General features: G+C 35.5%; 1 protein-coding gene across 1 annotated transcript in view; it reads right to left on the bottom strand.

Moving 5' to 3' along the window:
• RYR2 (ryanodine receptor 2) overlaps positions 1–12,424 on the bottom strand; it is a 479,557-nt gene that overhangs the window by 105,471 nt on the left and 361,662 nt on the right. The window contains exons 61-64 of the mRNA XM_026085098.1: positions 9,758–9,873; positions 7,848–7,912; positions 6,541–6,662; positions 3,221–3,270 (exon numbers count right to left, since the gene is read on the bottom strand). Of these exons, the coding sequence (XP_025940883.1) occupies positions 3,221–3,270; positions 6,541–6,662; positions 7,848–7,912; positions 9,758–9,873 (353 nt within the window). The remainder of the gene's footprint in view (positions 1–3,220; positions 3,271–6,540; positions 6,663–7,847; positions 7,913–9,757; positions 9,874–12,424) is intronic.

Below are 12,424 nucleotides of genomic sequence, written 5' to 3'. Positions count from 1 at the left end.
TAAACTGAGTAATGAAACCTGAAACTAGGGGGTTTATACTGAAATTAGTTTTATTATTATTGCAAATATTTCACAGTGGTTAAGAAGGCTGTGAGAGAGCTAACTAGCTTCTGACCACCCATTTAACTCAAAGTACTAAAATTCTCTCTCCTGCTGAACATTCTGTATTGATCCATCACATAGTATCTCCATTAGAAACCAGCTCTATTTACAGCTTTTCAAGTCTAATTCTTTCTCAGAATGTCACTTCTAACAAACAATTGTTTAAAAGGCAGAAGAAAATGAACATTATATCTGTAATTTCTATTAATGTATTTTGCTATATTCATACCCTAAATTTAAAATGTTCTTTTTATTAATTAAAAATGTTCTTGGTTTTCAGAAGTCTGAAAGCTAGATACAAAACAATCTGAAGGTAGAAATGAACGTTCAGCATAAAAAAGTTTTGTATGTCATGAAAAGAGAGCAGCTGAAAAGTACAATAGGATAAAAACTGAAACAAAAGCTGCTCCTTAAAGGAACTCTTAATATAACCAAATGCTAACAATAACAGTTGAGACTGGACACATGCAAACATTAAAATAAGAGAGTTCAAGAGATTTTAAGACTAAAAGTATTCCAGGAGCTAGTATGAAAATTAGGTAGATAGCTGGACCACTGCTCAGCATGTATTACAGTTGCAGCTGATCACATGAACTGCACAGCTGAGTTTATTAAATAATTTGAGGTGAAGTCTTACATATTTTAGAAAGCAATATTATTAACATATCAGGAGGGAAGAATTGCTCTATTGTGAAAGTGCCATGAATACTGATTGGAGGATGCCTCAGTGGAAGGTCTCTGATAAATTCAGGGTGTAACTAGGCAGAGGAAGCCTTCTGTCTCCTTTTAGTAACTCCTCTGATTATATTCTCTAAGTTCCTGAAAACAAGTGAGCAAAAGCAGGCCATTCTTATTTGATGACTTATCCAGCTAATTTTTGTTTCAGATTGCATGGGAATGTAATACTGATACTGAGATAAAAAAGTTAAATTTATGTACTAATATAGCAAGAATGTCTAATCAGAGTTAAATAATATAGAAAAAGCAAATCAAAYGAGCCACAGAAATTTGCTTTTTAAATTGAGAAAATATTAATTCAGATGTTTAATTCACCAAAATTACTCACAGAAAAATTTCAAATGCAGTCCACTAATAAGTAAAGTAAAAAAACAAGTAAATCAACACAGTCTTAATGATGCACAACTACTGTTCTCCAACAGCAAATTAATAGGGTCCCAATCTAGTTTCATAATATAAAGAAATAATAATTCCATGCTGACTAACAATTCCATAATCTGAGTGACAGTCTTGGATATCAGATGCGATTACCTGTTTAAGTTTCCTCTGGAAGACTTTAATGCTTAACTTCCTATTTTGTCAAGACTTCTATACCTATGTGATTTTCACACATGTAGGTCTATCTTGAGAAGTCCCATTCAAATTCACAACAAWCATAGAGCATCTGTATGGAATGCCTATAAAATAGCAAGCTCCATACCATCCACATAGGTTACTATCCAAAGTGCTTCCAAAATGCATAAATAACTTCCTAGACCCTATCGGTGCTCTGCAAGGCTGACCTCATGAGCATCTTCCCCTCTTCTACACAGGCCTTGTCTTTGCAGGAGGAAATGCGGTTCTTTTGATCACATTGACTACCACAACAAAATTCCCAGTCAAGGTAAGGTGATTTGTGACTTCAACTTTGTCATAACTCATGGAAAAACTACAATATACCTTTGTGTAGGCATAACGATTTTGTATTCCGTTAGTTACTGCACGCTGGGAAACTTGAGTTAAAAAACAAATGTTTTGCTTTGTGAAGATACAGCCACGGTAGTGAATTCTCATCTGATCCCATCTCACCTGTCTCCTCCTACCACCTGAACCCAGGACAGAATTCTCCCTGCAGCCCAACAAGAACAAAGCAGGCTGAGAAATGGAATGGAAATCACCCTTTCTTTAGTACTGAAGAAAGTTGCACTGTCTTAGATTTTGAGCTTGAACTGTTCATTTTAGAAATAATCAGAAAAATGGATTCACAAAATATGCAAACAATTTGCAAAGTTTTAATAGTTTAGTAATGCCTGAACTAGTTCATTCTTGTGAAGAAATAGCCTAGGGTATATACCAGAGTTTACATGCAGGTTTGTGACACACTCCACCCTTCACAAAGGGCTGTAAGAATGCCACACAACTGCAGAAATAACTCCATTCCTCCCATGATCTTTGACTTAACAGGCAAATCCACTCAGCTCATTCCAAAATATATTTAAAAATAATATCCCAAAATAACTTCCACTCCTTCTCAGTCTACTGGTTTTGAAGCTTTTGAAACACCGCACTGCAGCAGCAAATGAGATCCTTCCCTTCAAATGGAGTGAAATACATAGGAATTGGGTTAGTACATATTATCTTAATCAAATTCTAATCAGCTAGATAACTACCCAATTTGATATGCTTATGGATGCTGAAGTTCGCAAGTGCATCCATTATAGAAGTTATATGCATACGGATGTGTGTTTTCAGCTCTCTTATCATTGCAACATAAGAAAAACTGCAGAGTAAATGACTGTACCACATATCTTGTATAATGTATACACTTGATTTTACTTTGAATTGACTTCAATTAAGTGATTTTCACATGGCATAAGACAAACACCAAGCCCCTACTAGATTCACATGATACCGAAAAGATGGCAGACATGCGTATGTGGAGTCAAGCACATCTGGGAATATGTAAGAATTCCACAGAACATCACTAAACATTTCAGCCCACTACAAACTTTTCTTAATGACTTTCCAATATGAATGTGCAGTTCTGATGCTGTATTTTTCCCATAGCAGGCCCATAAAAGTTGAAATAAAAGAAAAAATACGCAATTATAATCAACTTGGTGAAATTCTTTGGTAAGATAATGAGTTCCAGGTATTAGTTAAACAAAACAAAACAAAAACAACCCCAAACTGATAACTACAAAAGCATTTTATTGCATCTAATAAATTCTGTGATCTATCAGCCTAAAAGATCATTACTGGTCTGTGAAGACCATGCATTTCAGCCATGCAGCATGCAACAAAGCAGCATTTAACACAATGCAAAAATGGCAAAAAAAAAAACAAAAAAACAAAAAAAACAAGCAATGGCCATGCTAGTATTTTTCAAGGGTCTCCTTACCAAACAGTGAAATCCTATGCCTGACAAGAACTCCAAGTTTGCAGAACAGGCTGAAGACAAAAGAAAAACAAAAGAGAAGAGAAAGAAAAAGGAAAAAAGGGGGGGAGGGGGAGAAGAAAGAAAAAAATAACAGCTGATATATGAGCAGGAAAAGCAACATGATGTCACGCAGAAAGAATCAATTATCTGAGCAGAATGTGGGACAGAGTACTAAAGAAAGAATTTTTAAGTGCGTATCCTTAACAAACATGGTTAAATAAGCACATATTATAATTAAGGAAACAAAAAAAATTTAAAAGCAAAGCTAATTAATATAAAAGCGTCCTATATGAAAACCCACATGGAAATTACCATTAAAGCTGTAAAAAGAAAAATACGGTCAGTGGGCTATTGAGGGTATCACTGACAATTTGGAAACAAAAAGTAAGGAAATCAGATTAATTGAAGTGTTTGATGGCAAATGTTTAATCAGTCCAATTTGGATCTTGTCATCTTGAACATAGTATGAATTTATTTTTAAATACATTGCTTTTTAACACATTTAACATGAGAAACAGCCTCTCAAATGGTTAAAAACAAAAAAAATGGATATGATCAATGATTTCATTTCACATCTTTAAATCAATTTTTCTGCTGATGAGCAAAGCTCCATTCAGAACAATGAAGAATGAACTCTTGTGTTAATTCATAGAAGCAGGAGCACACCACCCTACCCAAATTGACCTGGCCTCCAACTCTAAGGAGAGATTAGTTCAATCTTTATGATTCAGTTCAGTCTGAGAATTTTCTGGGAGAGTTACATCAATTATGGCGTTATTTTTTGTGCTGCAAAAAACTTCATCTGCCACAAATGGCATGAATAATGTCATGTCATTTTATTAAGCTATTTAATCAATAGGCACACGGGCCAGTTATCAACCTCTGATTTAAAAATGAAAGACACCCTAAGCATGCCTGCAGTTTATGGATGGGTCCGYTGGATCTGAACATGCTGCTCCATTGAGACCAGAGCACAGTACCAAATGGAAACACTTTTGCCCAGAATCGGAAGAGCCAGGTTATCACGGTGCTACTTAGCCAGTGCACAGTGACCCACTATAGCAACAGCAACGGCTCTGTTTTAGAAAAGAGTGTGGTTGGTGCATGTTCAGGGATCTCTGCTCACTTTTTGTTCCATGAGGCAGGCATATACTGCATATTCTGTTATGAGGATCCTGGCCCATCCAGTCCAAAAGCAAAAGTTGTACAGAAGCTTGCTAACATCATATAAATCTTGCATCTGTTCAGATAAAGGTATTAAAAAGCTCTCAGTCTGTCTGTCTTTCTAACCATATCAATGGTACTCAACTGACTGTAACATTCAGCAGAAGACATGTTTTCACAAAGTCAGACTGAACCTATTATGCATCTCCAGCGCAACTAGTTTAATTAAAAAAAAGTCCAAATGGCCAGTACTTGGATCCACGTCCAGAACTAATTCTATACAACTGCAGTAGTACAAGGACTAGTAAGATGGTCTACTGAGGGAGTAATGTACAAAATTCAGTCCTGAAGAGACTGGTTACAAGTAAGATAGAAGATAACTCTACGATACTTCAGGAAGAGGTCTGACCCACATTTTCTCCAAAACAGATCTGGATTTAATGTATTTGCTGAACATGTAATAGCTGCTGCATTTGCTGACACAGTCACTGCATTGCCACTACCCAAAATGATACTCTTCCATAGTTTAATGAATGCCAGCTTATCTTTATTTGAAAAAGAAAGCAGACAGAAACTCTTCTTACTTTTGAAGGAAATACTACATAAGAGCTGTACCCAAAGAAATCTAAAGGGAAAACTAAACAGAAAATCCAAAATTCATCTTTGGCAATTTCTCTCCCATACTGAGGAAAAAAAACCAAAAACACACACACCAAAAAATGTTGACATTCTATTAAAATGGCCCAAAACACCTTCCAGGAAATGGATCATATAATGCAGTTTCTATAATCTTTGAGAATTAAAAAATAAACTGCACGATAGCATTGGTTATAGCCATGATTCATCCAGGTTTCCTTGCATGTATTTTCTTTTTTGACCTAACACTTTTGACCAGGATTTCTGGATGTCACGTTCAATCAAGTTCAGGAGCAGCTCTGACCCTCTTGCTGGGCTACTATTTCAGGAATATTCAGGAATCTCACATACACAGCTACAYAGAACATGGGCAGAAGTCCTGAATCTATGCAGCATGTATGCTGATATATCCTGGTCTTACGTATTCCAGAAGGATGGAATTTATGGAACAGTCATGACCTTCCAAAAGGGAATATATTTTCATCCAGGACATTCCAGACAGAAATATGGTAGCTCATACAATGGAAAATTATCTAGATGCATACATTTTAACAGAGTTTTTTAATTCTTTGAAGAAGCCATTCAGCCAAGCTGCCAGACCAAATGAGTCCATGAGATGACACAGGGTCAAGAGAACCATGACATACTTATGTTTAATAAGGCTGCTAGAAATTTTTGTCATCTTACAAACTTTCCACGTCTGTATGACTGTCAATTGGCCGCCTACCTCAAGCAGCAGCAATTCAGTTTTGCATGGTTTAGTACACAATAACAGCCAAGAAGGCAACCATGATATTGTACTGTGCAAGTAGGCATTAGGATCTTTGTTAAGCTTGTAGTGCACCTTACCAAACGGGAGGTGTGGGTTTCAATTCAATCAGAAGCAATATTAAGTGAAAATATATTTTGGAGAGACAGTCTAAAAATGGATAACTTCAGAAGGATCAAGCTGAGATGTATGTCATGTTATTGCTATTGTCAATATTAAGAAAACCAAAGAGTGTAACTCTATTACAAAGCGTTTTTACTCTTTACAGTGAATGCTAAAAATGCTACTTTCTGAAACTCAGTTATGGATAAGTTCTGCTTTCAAATTTATCATGAAATTTTGCAAGAATAACGACTTCTGTATACACCTACTTCTAACAGTGAGAACTGATACACAGTCATATAGCCTGTGCAACAGACTGTGCAATCGATGTACTGTTGCACATGCTGATAAATTTCAGTTCCTGCATGCTAATATAACTACAACTAACTTAAAAAAAAAAACAACTATATAATCACAACTGTATGAACTCTCCTCTGCATTTTACACAGAGGATTTTCTTAAGGGGAAAGAAAATGAAAAAAGCTTAATTTGTGTATTCATAAATATATTTCTCTGCCTCTCACCTCTCACGTAACTAAACACTTTCCTAGAACAAACCGCTGTTCTTTACACACACACACATATACATTTATATTATTTTAAATTTTACCTTGTCACCATTTCTTTCTCCTTATTAGAGGCATGGCCTCCACTGCTGAGAGGCCTACTTGCTGCAGATAAGAAATAGAGGCGATGATTTTTGAAATACTGATCAATCAAAGGGAGCACAACCTGAAATTACATCAGAAACAAGTGATTATCTGAGGACTTTCTGTACTGTGTTTTGTACTATTCTTTATAAGTCACAACTAGAGACAAGAGATTTCAAATGTGTTTTCTGCTTCAAATTCTCTTTACATTTTTTTTAATGCCTATTTTTCTTTGAATTTCTTTATTTTTCAAAGAAGTGCTTAAAAGTCGTTAGAAAAGGCATATGAAAAAAATTGAACATTTTCTCTGGAACTTGATCTGTGTTTCTTAGGAGGAGTACAAAGCAAGAAGTAAAATTTAATTTTATTTCACACATTAAGATTTGTTCTGTACACTACATACTCAGACACAACCATTGCTCTCTGGACTTTTAAATGTAGGTTTAGGAAAAATTCAGCTAAATCTGCCAGCCCACAAACAGCATTTAATGTTATATACTATCATATAAAATTCTTTTATCCAAAAGCATCCTCACTCATCAAGGGTTTTGTCCATAGAAGTTTTTTTATTTTTTTTTTATTTTTTTTTATTTACAATGTTAGCTTCCCAGTGGATGAACTTGCAGATGGTACTGCATGGTAGTACTTCAAGGTATCGCAATTACAATTTATTGCAAAGATATGAGGGTCAGAGAATGCTGCAAATGCCTGTCTTTGCTCATTCACTAATGAATTGTAAAGGCACTTTTGGTATACACATGCCAAGCAACTTTCTGAGTGCCAGAAGTGTAAGCAGATTTTCTTAATTTATATAAGATAATTCCTTCTTGGCACAAGGAGACATCAGCATAGTTTTAAAACAGGGAAAGAAATAAGGAAGGTGACACAGAAGGATACCTGGCTGTGTTCATTCCAATGACTATTGCTCACATTTAACTGCCTGAAGACTGTAAAAGAGCATAATCTTCAGAACTAGCCAGTAAAAAGAAAATGTAGGGAGGTTAATGAAGTGATGTTATTCATAACTGTTTACCATGGAGGAAGGGAACACTGAGAAAAGAATACAGTTCTGTAAATTTTTTCACATCTGTACTTCATGCCACAGTTTTTTCAAGCTACTTCTATTACTAGTGCTTTAAATTAATTACATTAATAAAAATTTAACAGAAAAAGTGCAAATGTAAGAGCAATAATCATGTTCACTAACAAATACTTTCTCACTTGAGCTACTTATTAGTGACAAGGAATGAGCAAAGATATACTGTACTTTGGCGAAGAACTTAATTTCTTGTTCATATGGGAAGTGCTCTCCTTTGCCTCTGCTGCCACCATCTGCAGAGACAAAAAAATTAAGCTCCGTACTGCATGTTGTAATTACTCTATTCTATATTTTTCTTAAAAGGCGTACACTGTAAACAAATAAAACTAGTGTTCTTATATGTAGATTTAAGATACCACAGGAGATATACACACTAGTTAAAGAGGCATTTTATGACTCCTTCACAACAACAAAAGTTACAGCAAATAAAAYAGGCAGAGAATAATTGCGCAGATCTTCATAGATGTATATTACTATAGACATCTCATTGTCCACAGAAATATGGATATTTATGTGAGAAGAAAATCTGGTCCTACATTCTTATTTTTGTAGTTATTGGCAACACCTTTGGAAGGTCTTGCTCAACAGGGAAATAAACTAGGTATAACAACAAATGAATTAGAATAGTTAAGTAAGGACTTAAAATAAGTATTAAAAAGAGAAGAAGTAATGGCATGAGAGAAGTCTTATTTCTGTGTTAGCTCATGTACCTGAATTTCACAGAATTTATATTAGCTTAGAGAAATCCAGCACACCTTAGAGAAGTAATAACATAATGAACTCTGATACTGATGGAAAACCTCTCTCCTGTAGTCCACAGCAGAAACAAAATGACCAGATTTGTATTACATTTTTATGGACTTTCTGTCTGAAGAACAAAATTAATGAACAACTGCACAATGGAAATTAATCAACAGAACTATCCATCTAAGATTAAACTTGTTTCACTTCCCCCATTATTATAAAACTCAAATACTGTTTTGAGACATAATCTCATACAGCTGCCAATCATGAGAAATGATTTAGCAGTAAGTTTTAGGGGATAAACTATTCATCATTTATTCGTTATCTTCTTTTTATTTATCCACTGAGGTACATGAATGGCATTTGTTTCAACAGTGTTTCTAATGTTCCATTATTTATTCGTTAAACTTCTTGCAGTTATGCAAAAAAACTATAAAACTAAGTAGAAAATGAAGCCATGATAATCAGGCCTTAGGAACAGAAGTAACCCAGTGAGTTATCAAAGCCAGGGTTTTGGTACTATAAGTAACCATGGCATATAATCATTCATATATTTGGTAATCTCCACTTTAAAACTAGATAGGTTTTTGGATGAGCATTGATTTATTCAGTCTTCCTGCTGTTTCTGCCATTAGTACTGAAAATTACAGTATGCATGCCCAGGCATGAGGTGTAGCATATGTCACATGGCTCTGCAACTCCCACATTCACACTGAAGCAGCATCTACCTAAGGTTTGGGGTTTTACAACTCACATAAGAAGCTGATCTAGGTCATCAAACTTTAATTTTGTTATTAACAAAAGCAGATTGAGTTGAACCCTCCCTTTCATAGCACTGTTGAGGTTACACATGCTGGGTGCTTGCGAAAGACCATTTCCTATAGTGAGAGTTTGTTAAAGAGGCTTTGCTACTCAAGCTCCTCCTCCAGAAAAGAGTTCTGATTGGTACAAATGACTCGTTTAATTTGCTCTGTGAAAAAGTGATTTCATGTGAGTAGTAAATATTAATGTGCACATGTGAGAGGTTATCAATTTGTGTACAAATTCAAGCAGAGAGCTAGTTTTGTTATTCAAAGAAGGAAAGTTGTCAAAATTTGGCTGAATACCTTTCATCTGAAACCTTTATGCAAAGAATGAATTTGGGAAACAGGTATGAATATGTAAACTACATAAAGTTAGCTTCTACACAGCGTTCCAAAAACCATCATCTTCATTAAATAAAGAAAAACTTGTTTAAGAATATGCCACTTTTGGAACTTTTCTAGTTGTTTTTATAATCTCAAATATCTTTCTTAGTTAACAATACTTAATTAAATACATAAGAATTACCATACCAAACTCCAGAATGTACTGATGGGCTTCATCCACATATCTTATAAGCTGCTGAAGAAAACTATAGGCAAAGCGTTTCTCAATGGAAGGTGTGTCTAATTCCAGGTCCTTAAGTCCTCTGAAATAAGAAGCAAGTGAATTTCCACACGTGCAAGAAGGACTCACAGCAGCCTTAACTCTTCAAATAGTCTGAGGCCATTTCCTCTGATAGTAATTACGTGCTCATTAAAATGACAATTATTTTCTGTTTGCAGTAGACAATACTCTTATTTAGGTTTTGATCAATTCTTCAAGATAAAATTCGGATTTCTCAAGTAGAAATTTACAGAAAAAAGAGACTAGAGAGTCAGATAAATCCAACATCATTTTAATTTTCTTTCCTTCTCCGGCAGGCATTATTGTTTTACATTGTCCTCTGTGGATTGATTTTTGGGCTAGGAAGTTTTGAAATGACCAAAATACTTTGATTTAAACAATCAAAACTAGAAGTAAATCTTCTCTCCCTCATGGGGACTCTTCCTCAAGAATCTGTTTAAAATCAACTCACTTTGAATAGCTGTGTAGCATTTGTGAAAAATTAGGGAACAACAATGAAGTGATGGAACGGCAATTTACCTTATCCAGTATGTTTCAGCATTGTTACTAGTCTGATATGGAAATCTATCCTCTTCCAACAAGTCAGGTATCAGTTTGCACAGAGAAGTTTTATGATGTGGGCTGTTGTCCACTCACACAAGCTGGCAACGACAAAAGCCTTGACTCCACAGGATCAGGGCTTTAATGACTGAACATGAGGAAGCTATGCTTAACCAGCAAGGGAGTCAGGCACCCACTGTCATAGGCACCAAGTACACTAGTATTCTGTTATTTTGTAAGTTAAGAAAGCATACCTACTGAATATAACTGTCTATTTAGTGCGCACTCCTGCTCTAAATAGAACATTGTTGATGGTAGGTTTCAGTTTCAGAGAGATTCTGGAACCAAAACAGCTTTCTCAGCTGATACTCTCTTAAGCTTTTATGACAGTATGGTCACTGAAGGCTTTAGGAGGTGCTAAACCTTAGGAATGATCAGTGTTTACATGGCCCATCTTGCTGAGTTTCCACATCAGGAATACTGCCAGCACATGGTCCACCCCTAAGGTCAAAGTTGTAAGCTACTACAGCGGTGATTCAACATCCCCCACATGAAGTCACTTCACTCCTGGCTGGCAAGAACTGCTTATTCAGATTATTCTGTATTGAGTTCATAAAAAATACCAGCAGAAGAGGCTGTCTCCACAAACTGTAGATTCAATTTTTGCTTGTTTTGCACTCATTAACAGGTAAGCTGCATCCCATTGATTCCCTAATTATTAATTTATCTGAAAATTATCTGGGTGCCTACTCCGGGTTAAAGATGAACATTATGATTCAAAGGGACATGGGATGAATTAGAATGGTCACAGTCACGTAAGAGATGGGGCAAGAATGATTGCAAGGCATATGTAGCAGAAGGTCATTAACTGGGAAGTGGACCAAGGAAAAGTGTGAGCCATGCTAGACTACCAGATTTGTTTGTTTGTTTGTTTCTCAGCACAGTGATCACATACAGGGGCAGCAAGTGCATTGAGTTTAACTTGATAGAAGACCTGCATTTAACAGCACAGAAGGCTGTAGATGAGGCAGGAACTACTTACTAGATGGTGGATGCCCAAGCTAACAATTATATCACCATCCCTCTCAATCTTGCACTCCAAAACTCACTTTTACTGGTGCTCAAGACAGACAGAAATAAAATTAAAAAAAAAGATTAGGCCCAAAGGAAGGTGTGACCTTGAATATGGCTGATGAGTCTGTTGTCATTAGGACATGGGATGAGAAAATAAACTTTTGCTGACTGACTTCCCTCTCTGTACATCCTACTCCACTGAAGGGAACTAAATTGAATTATTCCAGTTTTCCTGAAAGAGTCTACCTAGAGTTATTAGATATGCAGTGGGACTCTATAAATGGATTCAATTTTATATGCGATATAAGAGAAAGGAAGTGGGCAGGTTTTAGGTACAGGTGATAAGCTAATTAATTCACAATGATTTCTTAAATCCATCCCTGTTTCATTCACTTACTAATGTTCACCAAATCATACAAATCTCAGATAGGCTTTCAGCCTTTGATAGTGACTCATATTTCTTAAGCCCTTCTGATGAGGCAGAGGGGTCTCCAATTTAATTAAAATTTTATTCCCACTGTATTTAGTAGGTGAAAATAAAAGTCATATTAAGACCAAACAGAATTATGTTTATTCTTCTGTAGAGAAGAACATGCATGCCTACTGAATTATGCATGTTCTGTTGATTATTGCATTTATTCACTATTATTACATTAACACTGCAAATTTTTTCAAAACAAACTTTTTAAAAGCATCACTTTTTATTATTACAATATTTTAGTAATACCACAAATTAACTCAGTTGAAAGAAATGAGTTGTAGACTTTAGAAATAAAACCCTCTTTTTTACCAAAACAATTGCCTAGAAATTCCTACACAGAGGTGCAAATGCCTGATCTGTAATGAAGACTTAATAATTCCATCGCTTGTATTTTCTCCATTTCATATGAGCAGAATGTTAACAAATTTACTAACAGTTGGACTGTACAGAGACACACAGACTGTAAGTAGAGTCAAAA

The sequence above is a fragment of the Apteryx rowi genome, unplaced genomic scaffold (genome assembly GCF_003343035.1).
Source record: "Apteryx rowi isolate R43461 unplaced genomic scaffold, aptRow1 scaffold_66, whole genome shotgun sequence".
In the NCBI taxonomy this organism is placed as follows: domain Eukaryota; kingdom Metazoa; phylum Chordata; class Aves; order Apterygiformes; family Apterygidae; genus Apteryx; species Apteryx rowi.
The sequence above is the reverse complement of the archived record's forward strand: the minus strand, read 5'-3'. Positions and strand labels throughout refer to the sequence as shown.